The sequence below is a fragment of the Doryrhamphus excisus genome, chromosome 21 (genome assembly GCF_030265055.1).
Source record: "Doryrhamphus excisus isolate RoL2022-K1 chromosome 21, RoL_Dexc_1.0, whole genome shotgun sequence".
NCBI classification, from domain to species: Eukaryota; Metazoa; Chordata; class Actinopteri; order Syngnathiformes; family Syngnathidae; genus Doryrhamphus; species Doryrhamphus excisus.
Window position 1 is genome coordinate 551,432 of NC_080486.1, and position 14,506 is coordinate 565,937.

Below are 14,506 nucleotides of genomic sequence, written 5' to 3' on the forward strand. Positions count from 1 at the left end.
TCCAGGAGTTGCCACTTAGTGCTGGACCTTTGAAACGTGGACGATACGGATATCTGAGAGGTTGGCTTTTAGGGCAGGGCCCCTCTAAGTACATCCCTCTGCAGCTGAGAAGGTGAAGCATATGTGATGTGAAGTCTCAGCCCTTCCATGTATGCATGCCCCCCCCCCCCCCCCCCCCCACCCACCCCCCCCCCCCCCCCCCCCCACACACACACACACACAGGTATTTCCCATAGACCACGCTCGGGCATCCAGACACGCAGCCTCGTCGCAGGGTGACTTTGGCTGTCGCGGACCAGATGGTGAGGCGATTGCCCCCGTCCGGTCTGGTCTCCACGGCCCTGACAGCAGGAGAACTTGTCAGAGCACCTTGGCAGACCAGAGCCCCCCCCCCCCCCCCCATGCCAAGCCCACTCCCACCCTGCTAATCCTCATCCTGGCTGCTGAGCTGCTAAAGCAGACCTTTCACTCGACTCGGCCTGGAAGATGCCAGCCGGGTAGCCTGCCTGGAATTAGGGAAGTTGGAAGGGGGGCGTCCCGCTGCGAAGGCTCGCCCCCTCGGACATTGCGGTCCAAGCGCTCCATGACCGTGGCCGACCGAATGTCGGAACAAGGTCGTCAAACCGACTCGTATTCTCATTAGTGACCTTGTTAGCCGTTGATTGCTAGGCGTGTTTGGCCAGCGCTAACGAGTCGCTACAATCTTGTTGGGAACCGAGCGTGGGGGCCGTGCGAGCGCGGGGGCCGTGCGAGCGCGGGGGCCGTGCGAGCGCGGTGGCCGTGCGAGCGTGGGGGCCCTGCTCTCGGCTCCTCGGGCATGACGGATTTCAAGAAGGACTGTCATGGAAAAGACGGTCCAAATCATCGTTCTCGTCTTTGTTTTCTCTTGGCCAACTTTTCCAAGACTGACTTCTATTTTTCATCACTTCAGTCCGGAGATTAGGATTGTCTTTGCCTCACCAGCCGTGTTATTTTGTTCCCTCTCTCGCTTTCTGTCACACATTAGCCGGCACGCCCTCACAAATCTCAATAATCCCTGCAAGTATGTTCATAACCAAAATCAGATAAGGAGGCCCAATCTTTGCTGCTGACAGTTATTGCAAAAAATGGAAGAACAGCACGGAGGGGAATTGCAGTGTGTGTGCACGTGTGTGCATGTGTGCGCACGTGTGCGTGATTGAGATTTCTGGCATGTCTTCAATGAAAATGCAATTATGCTTCAAATGCGAGGCAAACAAAGCAAGCAGACCCTCGAAGGTGTGCTTGTGTGTGATTGACAGGTGCTGTCTGATGTGAAATGTCAGTGCACACAATCCCGCCATGAGATCCCTTCCTTCAAGTGCTTTGGTGCTTCCTGCGTGCCTTTGAGCAGCCACAGGGATTATTGCATCTTTCTGCTATGTTTATAATTACTAGAGTGTATTTTGACTTTATTATTATATTAGCTATCAAAAGCTTTACAAATGTTTTGCTCTCTGAGTGAAGATCACAGTGGAATCCAGTATAAAATATAATAAGAACAATATTTAATTATTCTAATCCGACACTTTTATTGATGTAATAAAAAATAATCAAGAAAATGAAAATAGTAATGAAATGTCATTCTGGTATTGAATAATATTAATATTGTAATAATATTAATGACTGCTGTTCCATCTGACTTGGTATTAAAGTTACAATGGGGTGTAACTGCAGCACCGTGTATAGATCTGCACGACATAGATTTTCTCTGATTACTATTCTCAATTCCACGGTGGAGTTTTGCAAAAAGACAAAGGTTGCGGTTCCAATCCGTGATTTTCCGGTACTGGAACCCTCGGACAAAAGCTCTGCGGTAGAAAGGATGTGGAAGTGTGCGCTTAAGGCGGGATTACAAGAGACTACAAGAAGAAAGGGAAATGATTTGCTGCCCCCCCCCCACGGATTTAAAGGTTAATTCCCAAAGACTGGAGGGTGACAGACTTGAAAAAGGTTGCATATGAAAAGGGAGTCAGAAAGTTCCAATCCAAATTACAGCTCAACATGAATATCTATACATTGGATTTCTGTTCTTGAACGCCCCCCGCCCCCCACTTCTTCACCTCCCGATTCATCACACAATAGCAGCGTATCACAATAAATACACAACCAAGGACATTTTAACGCTCCTTTACAGACGCTCAACCAAAACACGGAACGCCCCCACATGAGGGGGGGGGGGGGCTGAGTCAGGGGCCCGCTGTTGCTCTTTGCTCTTCCATCATTGGCTGACCTGCAGGAGCACCCTTCTTTTTCCACTTGATCACTGTGTGGACCGTGGAGGAGGAAGGGCTTGGCGGGGCTGTGTTCCCCCACATAAGAGCAATTAAACAGTACATTAAAATCCTTTTTATGATGCTATCGCACTTGTCACTGATCCATTAGGAGCTATATCTGCCAAGCAACGACCGTCTTAATTGCACAATTAATTCCAGCCTCTGATTGATGTGACAGATGGATTTATGGCTGGCCAACGCCGGGGACACGTCAGACAAATGCATGTCATTGTTGCTGATAATTATAGCCAGCTAACGACCCCTTTCAATAGCGCCGGGCTCGTGGCCCGCTTTAGAATGCCCATATTTTGCTTGAACAGCCGCACTGTGATTGTCTCGCTGATGAATCGTGAACGGATCTTGGAGTCGTTCACATTGTTGGAGGTTGGGGGTAAGACACCCGGCTCTCAAGACGGGACGACGCACGAGAGCGATGTGAGATTTCCATTCATTATAGGAAAAGAAATGAAGAATATGGCAGGACAAATTATGACTGGAATCTAACAGAGTCGTCAATGCAGGTGCCTTTTCTGTGCTGGTCTATGCTGGTCTTAGCTGGTCTATGCTGGTCACTCTGGTTGCTGGTCTTAGCTGGTCTTAGCTGGTCTATGCTGGTCACTCTGGTAGCTGGTCTTAGCTGGTCTATGCTGGTCACTCTGGTAGCTGGTCTTAGCTGGTCTATGCTGGTCACTCTGGTAGCTGGTCTTAGCTGGTCTATGCTGGTCACTCTGGTAGCTGGTCTTAGCTGGTCTATGCTGGTCACTCTGGTAGCTGGTCTTAGCTGGTCTATGCTGGTCACTCTGGTAGCTGGTCTTAGCTGGTCTTAGCTGCTCTATGCTGGTCACTCTGGTAGCTGGTCTTAGCTGGTCTATGCCGGTCACTCTGGTAGCTGGTCTTAGCTGGTCTATGCTGGTCACTCTGGTTGCTGGTCTTAGCTGGTCTATGCCGGTCACTCTGGTAGCTGGTCTTAGCTGGTCTTAGCTGCTCTATGCTGGTCACTCGGATTTGTTGGTGTATCTTCCATGAAACACAAAAGGCTTTCTGAAGCTTTCTGAAGATTAGAACGTTATCATAACGACAATATTTTAAGTCTATGGATAATTGATTATTATAAGAGTATGATAGTACTATAGTAAGTATGATAGTAATAATAGTAACTTTTGTACAAGTAAGGTTTTTTGTTCTTCCTTCCCGTTGGTCTATGCTTTTAACGTCTCGGATAAATGCCATATGAACCTTTTAGCCCTGCCACGGAAGTGGAGAGTCATCATGGCAGACAACGGCAGCCCGGCCAGACGCTTTCCGAGCACGTCCTGTCAATGCCGACTGTTTTCATTTAGCACTTTTCAGCAGCTGTTCCCGTAATTATGTTTGCTGTCAGCGCAGACGACGGGAGCGTGCGCGGCCGCGTTGTGCCGACAAACAAGGTTGTTAACGGCCACTTGTGGCGGCAGTTACTTTCCCCCTGAAGGGGCTTCAGTGAGTTTCAACAACACATAATATGCTAACGAGTCCACGTGCCGTTTGCACGCGGCTAATACATTCCCAGCCTCGCTTGTCCTGCCATGATGGCCGCCCGCATTGTCGTTTTGCAGCTGCTCTTCTACTTAAACATCTTTTCATCATCTCTTTCCAGATTTGATTTCTTTATATATTTTTACAAACACGAAGCACTTGATCACAGCCACATTTCCTTATCGTCATGCTAATGTTGATGGGATCACCAGAGCTTTCAGGACAGCAAGTTCTTGTTTGTGGCGGTTCATTGCTTTCAGATCTAACCAATCAGTGGATTGCAGAGAGGAGGCTTCCGGATTTGTCAATGGGATATGGAAGGATGGATATATTCATAGGAATAGTGTAGAAAACTGATTACGATCTTCTAAAAGCATTTTTTCAACATTTAGAGACCTCTAGGCGTGAATAACACCCCTATAGTCACCTTTACACCCAATATAGTAGACATAATAACAGAAAATAAGACCTAAATAAATGACAATAGCTAGATTGTTTTACTTCCTGGAAGCTATCGTCACATCAATGTACCACGACTGACGGTGTAGAATACTGCATATCATGTTTTTGAATGAGTCTTCTGAATGCCTTCCATTTATATTTGATTTAATCTATATTTAATTTAATATAGGAAGTATAACCCCCCCCCCCCCCATCATGGCGGAACAAATGGTAACTAGTTCAGAATACTTTAAAGCAACTCCTGGGTTCCCATCAGAAGCCACCTAATAAATCCTGGATTTCTTTTGTCTTTGTGGCTTAATATCTGCACCAGAAAATATTCCCGCGCCTGAAGGAATTCCGTGCGACAATAGTTATCACACGTGCGCCACTTTTGCAATTACACCCATGGCTGACTTCTTTTGGCCGCTTTGAATTTATTTCCAATGACCTTTATGTCACCAAATGAGACCAAGTATGGAAAGAAGTTCCCAGCAGTGTTAATTGTTTTAGGCATTGAGCTGCAAAGAGTTGGGGGGGGGGGGGGGGGGGGGTCGGGGGTGTGAAAAGAACTAATTGTGATTCATTTGTCTGTTTCTCTCCTCCAAGTCGCTCCTGTTCCTCGCACCTGTTCGGCACACCTTCCTCCTCCTCCGCATGTGACGAGTGAAGTCGTGTGGAAACCAAATAAAAGGCCAATTAAGCAGAGAAAGGAGTGGGGGGGTGAGGGGGGGTGCTCGACTAATGAACACCAATCTGTAGTAGTTGTCCTCCTTTGTTGGTGTAGTTGTGTAAGAGCAGGCCGTAATGAGGGGGGGTCTCTGGTTGCTTAACGTGGGGTTGAGGATGGGTGTCGGCTGGGATTGCATCATCATGGAACCAGGCTGCTGTTCAGGGGGGGGGTGCTGATTCATTTCTCTGGTCGCCATGGAAGCCAAAATGAAACGTTTGGTCTCATTTTTTCCACACTACAAAGTCAGTCATTCCACAGCTTTTGTGGATGATTTGTGTTATTAAAGTCGAACTTCCAAGTCAGTAACGGTCTTTGGAGGATTACATAGTGTACTTCCATAACCGGAATATCAGGAGAGGCTTCTAGGGTGAATAAAGGACACAGACCGCAAGGAGTTTTGTGATTCCCCTTGGGTTTCCTGCCTTGTAAGCTGATGTTAGCATTGTGGTTGCAGTTCGGGTAAAGAGTGTTCCTGGCCCAGCCAGCCAAGATGGCGCTGGGCAAGGACAGAGGATGCTGAGCTCGCTTCTTTGGCGCTGCTCCTCGCTGGGGATGTGTGTACCGACACATCCTCAGGGTGTGGATCTGCGGATCCAGGAAGACGTGGTTCTGCAGAGCGGCCAAGTTCCTTCCCCATAAAGGGCAGCGGTGTTGTTGACATCGCCATTGTGGTGTCCAGAGACTTGGCAGCTTCTGAGCCAAAGATGGTGGAAGGTGGATCGGGACCATTACCAGCATGCGATCTCCTGTCTTGTAAAACCATCCATCCACCTTGGAGGCTTCAAGACACCTGATAGGGAACTGGAGCTGGTACCAGGAGCTGGTACCAGGAGCTGGTACCAGGAGTGCAGGGCGAGAGATAGGTGTGAGAGCACCCTTTGCCAACTCATTCCAAAGAAGTACCAAAGAAGTTGTGATGGTTTATCCCAAAGATGCTGTGATCCTTTAGTGTAGTTCCGTTCCCTTGGCACCGACAGGACGCACACACGCAGCCTATAAGACCAAATCCAACAACGTCAGCAGTTCCTAGTTCTGTGTTCCTGACGTGATTGTGCTGTCGGTTCGGTGTATCGAGCGTTGGAAAGAATGTCTTGGGAGGAAGAAAAGGCGAGTTTAGGCTGGGCTAAATTGATGCAGCGAGGCCTGTCAAGCAGCCTGACATGCTCGTTCTGGGCTGGCCGTGTTTTTTCCGTCTAATGAAAATGTTACACTGCTCTCTCATCCTGCTGCCGTGGCCCGCTATTCCCGGAACACGGCTCCGAGTGGGCGGTTATTCTGTCATCATTGCGGTGGGAATGTGCGCTCCGGCACTCACATGCACCTCAGACGTGCACACTAGTACACACTAGTCAGGTCTATCCAAAGTCGTTTTACTATCTTTAACCGCTGCCTAAAAGCCTCGCCGGGATGTTCTTCTTTATTTATTCCTTTTTCATGGCTCATATTTATTCCAGGTTTGATGGCTCACATTTATTCCAGGTACGGACCGACCCTGACAGCGACACATCAGACTTCCATCCTTTGTTTGTTTTGTTGCAATGGGCCACCACTTGTCCACCGCTCCAATAAAGCACCGCCCATGAAAAATGATGCAATGCAAATTATGATGCAATCAAACATATCCCGTATTATTGTTTGATTCCATCCTATTTTATTGCCTTGCATTTTTTTAATGTAATGTTCATGTATTGTATTTCATTTGACTTGATTATTAACAGGCTGAAGTCACTCCAGTGAAGGTCCAGATATGCTAAGCTGATAAAAATATCATCATATATTTTATTAGAAGTGTTCAAACATTCACTATTTCCATATGCCATATTATTCCAATATGTTCTATCAAATATTCAATGTTGTCAACATGGCCCTCATCCTTCATAATGTTTAATTTTCTATGTAGAATATTCCCAATACAATCCCAGTACACCTGGCCCCCCCGTGGCCCTGGCCCGTTATCACATACGTGATTATTCGTTTTGTGCCTGGTGCAGATGTAACGTATTTAATAGAACACATTGACGGCCAAATTCCCCTTCTAGTCCTCCGTGCTGGGCGTCACGGCCAGACAAAAGCGGCGGCTTCTGGAGGTGTTGAGGGACATGGGGATTTAACGGATTCTGGTGTTCTGAAGGGTCTGGGTGCGGACAAAGCCCAGCTGGCGGGGAGTACAGACAGGTGTCTAAAAGGAGAGGAGAATAGGGGGGGGCTGTCTGCCATATTGGGGCGCCGTTGAAAGGAGCTTTCACCTGAACGCACCGCTGCATCCTAACAATTCCTCAGCCCGCAGAGAAAGGAGGAAAAGACACCTTGCGCTATCTTCCCTGTGCTTAACTTCATCCCAGCAGCTGTGAGGGGCTCACCTGGCGGCCGCCCATCTGGCGGCGGCCGCCCGTGCGTGTCTGTGCTGATAGGAGTCCATGTAAATGGGTCCTGCAGTGGGGGCTCCCGGCCTGATTGCTCTCACTGCCGTTAATCTTCAAATGGGCTTTATCTGGCCAATCACGATGTCCGAGAACCGCTCTCAACCTCTCCGTCTCGTCTGCTAGCGGTGAACAAGACATCTCGATACGCCGAAGCTCCTGGTCTCGTTATTTATTATTACCGACTTGTGGTGGCAGGCTGATTTATCTTCACGGATTTAGCGTGTTGTGTTGCATGCAACGCTCTGACGCTTTCATTGGTCTTTGGCATGTGGCATACCCCCCCAAATAATACATTATGTATTATTTATTAGTATTTATGGTATTAGTATTTATTAGTATTATGTTTTCCGTGCCTCGAAGCCCACGATCCTAACTTGTCCTCAGCAACAGGGGGAGGACGACCTGGTCCTGACCCCGGATGGCACGCGGGAGTTCATGACCTTTGAGATCCCACTCAACGACTCGGGGTCAGCAGGCCTGGGGGTCAGCGTCAAGGGGAACCGATCCAAGGAGAGCCACGCCGACTTGGGCATCTTTGTCAAATCCATCATCAATGGCGGCGCTGCTAGCAAGGCCAGTAACAACTTTGCTCCGTTTTGCAGAAACACACGTTTAAGGCATTTCATAAAGACTACGCATTGTTAGGTGTTAGCATGCTATTTTCTATAGTATAAACTTATGTGGTTTTGGGGGTTAGTATGCTAACACTTTACATATTTGCACAGCTAATATATTACTATTCGTGAATAATGTTTCCCAATTTTTTAGGTGTTATCTTGCATTATATAACAAAACTTGACTTGACATTGACAGTATCATGCTACACGTTAGCATGCTAACCTACAACCTTTCAGTCTGGTGTCAGCACCAGCGTTCACACACACAATAACAAGAGATAAATAAACTATCCATCTCCAGGATGGACGTCTGCGCATAAATGACCAACTCATCGCCGTCAATGGAGAGTCTTTGCTGGGGAACGCCAATCAGGAAGCCATGGAAACGCTACGCAAGTCGATGTCAGTGGAAGGCAACAAACGGGGGATGATCCAACTCATCGTGGCCCGGCAGTTGGGCCAAAACAAAGAGGTAGCTAGCTAGCTTAGTTCATTGCCTTGCTTTTGTTCGCGGATCCCATTGCCTGCAAAAGCTCATATTCCTATGAGGTTAATGTTCACTTTGGATGGAAACCGCCAGTGGTGGGGCTGTGGAAAGTCACCCGTATGCGATGGTGCATGTGTGACAGCCTGTATGGGCCTTAATCCATCCCAGACCTTTGAAATAACTTTTATGAGATGACCCGAAAACCATGGACATCTTCAAACAGTCCCATTTCCTCCCAGATAGGTGATAGCATCTCACATTTCTCCCAATCCTTGGTGTGATTTGCTTTGCCCACAGTGGGCCTTGATCTGATATCTGTGATTGACAGCTTGGCTGAATAACACTGCATTGGGTTGCCAGATAAAGGAATATGTCTGGCAACCGGGTGGAGATTTGTCCTCGGCAAATAAGTCCGACTTTGACAGCCTTATGAACGAACACTTGAAGTACATTTACAACCTGGTGAATTACAAATGGTATTCTTATTAGATCGTAAAATGTAAATACAAACCATACACACATATGTACGTACGTACACACATAGTACATACGTACACACATTGTACATACGTACATACACACAGCATTGGCGTTTTTGGAGTTGCTCGTTCATTGGCTATGTTTTGTTGCATTTGTTGCATTGCTTTTGAAAATGAACTTTCTATTCAAGCCTCCCTTTGCCATTCCAACCCCACCCCACCACCGGGCCCCCACACCCCGTCTGGAAAGCCCAGCCTGGAGGTTGAGGGAGCCGTATCGCTTCTGTCCAGTCTCTCTTTTTCTTAATCCCTGACTGAGACAGGCGGACATATCTGACATTTCTATATTTTGATTGACTTGGAGGGGGGGGGGCTTGGGCTGGTAGAGTATAATCTAACATTTCATCCTGCATCCCTTGGTATGTAGGGGTGCTTTGTAGAAAGCTTTGTACTCGGTTAGTGCAGAAGACGCATTGGATTTCATCGTTAAACGAAACACAGGAAGTTGGCGTTGAGGAAGGTCATTTGAATAGATGCCATCATGCCGCCTGACCGATTCCAAGAGTGGAAAGAATGACTTCATTAAGAATATAAGATCAGTGGGCGACATCTCCTAATAGCAAGTACCACCCTCATCCCCGCTGCCGGACCCCTGGCCAGGCAGATAGCATGGAAGGACCCGGCGCCAGTTTGCCACTGTCACCCAAGCCAATGGGACTGAGCACTGGAGGCCACCATTGAAATGAATCAGATCCATCACTGTCTGCAGGGGAGAGGAGCCCCTCGCACACGCTAATGCATCAGAGGGGGGGTGGGGTGGGGGGGTGCAGCACATCCAGGCCGCCCCGCTCCATGAAAATTACACCGATTTCATCATGGCTTGCTCCTGCAGGCCAAAGCGTCACGTGAGCAGTGGAACATTTCTTTGGAGTTTCAGCTTGTTTGGCGGCACACTGCAACAGCACACAATCGTTGCAGACATGGCCGCCGGCTTCTTCGCCATGACGCCAAGGATGCAAACCTGGAGGTGTCAGTACTCGTCAACGTCTGAGGTTGAAATTGAAAACGTTTTCAGATGGAGAATGAACTCAAAACAACGCAGCCTGGCAGCATGTCGCAGTGTCGCTTGCCTTGAGCATTCCATCCTGCTTCTGGAGACCATCTGGCAATCGGGTATTGGCATTGATCACCCAATTGAAATGAAAGGCTTTCAATTGGGATTACAAATACAAGCATTATATATGCTGACAGCACTGGACACCAGCATCAATAAGGAAGATGCTATGACTTACTAGCTTGATAACCTTCGCCATTTTGGATTGATGTGATTTGATGCGATACGGCTCTCCTCACACTCCATTCCTCTGATGGCACCATAAATCATCATAAAACACCAAACTTTGGATGCTCGTGGAGCTGAAGTTTGAGGAGTCACGCATGGACGCTTCCACCTTACTGCTGGCGGCGCGTGTCGCTATGCGCTAATTTAGTAGTCGGAGTTCTCATTCTGGAGAGCAGCTGTGATTGGTGGCCTGGGGTCCCCTCAGATGAAAGGCGTCATGATGGCCGTCATGTATCTGCATGTGCTCTTCAAAGCACGGCACCATGGAACCGCGTCTTGGAGAACAATTCCTCACACGTCGCACTAATTGAAAAAATAATGAATGAATTAGTTGGGAATACTGGATTTGGCTAAAGATGAATGTGAAACTTTATGAAATCTCATTAAAAGTAGCGATAGCGGATGTTTTTGTGGTTTGGCTGTGAGTTGCTCCGCCAAAGACCCACTTTATCTCTGCCAAATCTTCCCCAGAACAATCATTTGTTCTCTCGACGGGCTGGTCTTTGAAAAAGTAGCCTTCTGCCCCCGATAGTCAGGGGAAATGATCGCTGGCAATTTGTTTGAAGCATTATAATTGCCTCCTCCGTCTTTCTCGATTTCTCTATCTTAGTCGTGTTAATGCATCGTCACGTGTCTTCCTGTTAAATTACAATTCCACAACTTTTCCCACTTTGGCATTTCAGCATGAATATTACTTTTTGGAAGGGATGCCGTTTTTGATGAGCGCGGTATTGGATGTGGATGAAGTTGGGCTACATGAAATGAAGCAATTTTCCACTGACTTGAAAGTAATGTGCTTGGGAATGTGGAATGACGGCAGAAGTGGGGCAAACGTGAGCACAGGAAATGCCATTTCTTGGATAGATAAACAGCAAATTGGGAACAAGCAATTTACTCCAACGTCGTGTACGATGGTGACACCCCCAACTGGCTGATCAGGGCACAATAAGGAAAAACACAATATCCAAAATGCAAGCCCAACAATTACGATGCAAGAATTTGGTGGTTTTGAGTATGGGGGCGTGGTAATTATGAGATCAATAATTATCCAGCTGATTATGACGTTATACCGATAAATCCGATAACATTAAAAATAGCTCGCATAGCCCTAATGAGGTGAGATTACCTGTATTGTGCAGGGGAGGAGACCTCCGTGGTGTCACAGTGGCTACTCGGAGCGTGTGCCCGAATACAGTGCACCTTGCTGGGCCATAGCAGGTGGCTCCTCCCCCTTTATACTCTGCTTAAAATGGACATTTTACCCAAACTTGACATCAGAATAACGAATAAAAGACACGAGTCATGAAAATGTATGAATTACATTTCTCGCATTTTTTTGCGCATGGCCGTCCGAGCTTGCACGACTGGTCGTGATTTATGGGCGAGTTGGAGCCTACCCCAGCCGACTAGGGTGATAGACAGGGTGCACCTGGACTGGATGTCAATCAGTCACATGGAAATCATTCACACCTACGGACAGTTTAGGCTGACTTGCATGCAACTCAGACCGTCTGACCGAGGCAGCCTTGCTCTCCACTACTCCACCGTGCAGATTCATTGATAGATAAAGTGAGTTATTACTGAACGCTTGCAGTCCCAAAGAATCTCCCTGGATCCTTTTTTCTATTTTTCATCAAGTCTCCGTCAGCGGGCAACATCTGTCTGTCACACAGCCACAGTTCACGTCAGCCGCAGATATTAATCACACGTTTATCCATCTGCAAGCAGACAGTCTGATAATGAATATGCTTTCGTCTGGCTGATTTAAAATCGACCACTAACCGTAAGCCCACGCCTGTCCGCACATTTGTGGTGTCATTTATGTCCGAGATCGCCGGCAGACATTGACAGACGCTATTGACAAGCTGATGATGGCGTGTGTGTGTGTGTGTGTGCGTGTGTGTGTGTGTGTGTGTGCTGTTTGTTCACCACCACCAAAAGAACTCAAACCCACGTGCAACCCCTCCACACCTGTATCCTCCACTCTGGCACAGACAGGTAGCATCCTTTTATATATAAACATTATATTGAGGGATTATCATCTCATCCCCGTCAATGTCAACCAGGAAGTGAGAATGTGGTCGGCCGTGGTCGACACGTTTGATTGGTTAAACAGTTGATATGCGCGTTTAAGGGCTACTCAGGGACACAATCAATTAGCAAAAATGACCATGTTGGCCCTAAATGTGCGGGGATTGAACCAAAGTGTGCTGGACGTCAACGTTAGAAAATGGAATACACACCCAGATACAGTACTTTGTACTTCCTGAGTGGTGCACTCTGGGAAATGCAGTTTGCGGGGAGGGTGGCAAATAGATTACAGTAGAAATAAAATTGGGCTGCCGCCCCCCCCGTCAATTCCCGAGCTGTTCTCTGAGGGCTAAGTGGTTTAGGAGAAGCAGGGGAAACTCGGTCGCACCAATTGAGGAATAATATATCGAATCTGGTGGCTAAGTGGGTCCAGCGTTGGACTGCAGCCATGGTGCTTCTGTCTCTGAACACGTAACCGACAGCCAGTTGGAGAGGACGTGCGGCCAATGCTTGCCTTATTTCCCCTTATTTCCCCCTCTGTCTGTCAGTAGGATACAGGATAGACTGCTAGCATTTTGGCTAACATGTAGTGTAGGATCCCACCGTGGGATGCACCCCCTCTCGTCCCACGGCTGCAGCCCGTCGGCGTGTTTACCTGCGGATGTGGAGGACCTGCCCAGAGAGGTTTAACCAAGAAGAAGCGATGTGAGAAAGTCAATGAAGATGGGGTATCTGGCCCGCAGAGACGTGACGTGTGCCCGGGGCGAGAAGCGGCGGCTTAAGGACTGTAATTACAGCATCATGGTGGAGGTGACTGGATTAGAGCGGCGGTAACAGGCTGAAGCCGGGATAGAAGGCCAGGGAATGGCAACAGGCTCCACATTATTAGCCTTTGGTGACAGTTTAAGACTCACGGTCAACACTCCGTTTCCGCTCCCTCGCCGACCCCCCAAGGTCATGTGATGCTGACAGAGGCCAAGGCAATTTGTGCAGTTTGCGTTTGATACAAATGTGGCCTGAGAGAAATGCAGCTATTAGGCAAATACTTTGGCAAACAGTGGTAGTTTCCTTCCTCCGGGGTAATCCACTGTGAAAACAACCAGATTAAGGTAGATTAAACACTTGCTGAGGTGATGAGAGCTGATGGAAAGAATGGCCTCAAAGGCTTAAAGGAGCACCTCGGCTTTTGGATAAACCATCGGCTTGCTGTTGTTTAGGGATTAAATCACTGCTGCGACACTTCCAGCCTAATCTACTCTGACATTTTTATCTTGGTGGCGCGTGCAATCTTACGGGATACGCCCACACAAAATCATGCTCTTATTTTCGGAAAATGTCTGACAAGGTCAACGGAATTTGAGGTGCGGAGTCAAACTCTGCATGGATGGCAAGCTTGAAGAGAGGTGTCTTATCTCCACGCTTATGAAGCATTATGGAAAGTCTTTGTTTTTTGGAACTTGGAAATGTCCTAACTCCCCCCTGCCTGTTTGTTTTTGTGTAGGGACCCCCTGGCAGCCCCCCCGGGACGGGCCACCCTGACGGTCTTCAGGATAACCACGAGCGCCGCATCTCCCACTCCATGTATGAGAGCATTGAGGGCTTCAACAACATCTCCACGCCGATACCCTCCTCAGTTAGGCGCATAGGTGAGTGCTGGCTTATCGCCTCTAGATTTCTGCTGGTCTTGGTCTACGGTTTTGGCATCGGCATCTCTGAATGAGTTTAGCGTGTCTTGGACCAAGACACGCCTCTCTGCTTGCTGGTTAAATCCCCGAGCAGCATCTTCTCCCATCCTCGCCCTCGCTCTCATCGCCCCGCATCCCAAGGTACACACCGTGTCTCACCGTTCAAACCCCTCAGGGATTAACGTCATCCTTAATCTCCCATGCGTTCACTCCACTCCTGACTGCTTTCACTCAAGCCGATTCTCAATCTCGCCAGCTGACATCAGCCGGCTAGCGTCTGGGCTCCACGGGCGTATCGGAATTGGCAATTCAATCCTCCAGCAGTCACCGCTGTCATCTGGCTATCGACGGGCCGTTAGCATGCGCGCACGCATGCACGCAGGCAGGATGAGCTGGGCGAGGTTGTGCTCGTCTGCTTTCGTATTGCTTCAGTCCAGGTCACAGGCGGTCATAGAGGCT

General features: G+C 48.2%; 1 protein-coding gene across 7 annotated transcripts in view; it reads left to right on the plus strand.

The window, feature by feature from the left end:
- Positions 1-14,506, plus strand: part of LOC131108418 (partitioning defective 3 homolog) — a 192,215-nt gene that overhangs the window by 78,742 nt on the left and 98,967 nt on the right. For 5 of the 7 annotated variants that reach the window (XM_058059327.1, XM_058059332.1, XM_058059326.1 and 2 more), the window contains 3 exons: positions 7,791-7,979; positions 8,325-8,495; positions 13,864-14,008. In XM_058059327.1, the coding sequence (XP_057915310.1) occupies positions 7,791-7,979; positions 8,325-8,495; positions 13,864-14,008 (505 nt within the window). The remainder of the gene's footprint in view (positions 1-7,790; positions 7,980-8,324; positions 8,496-13,863; positions 14,009-14,506) is intronic. The other 2 variants (XM_058059330.1, XM_058059333.1) reach the window with 2 other exon arrangements.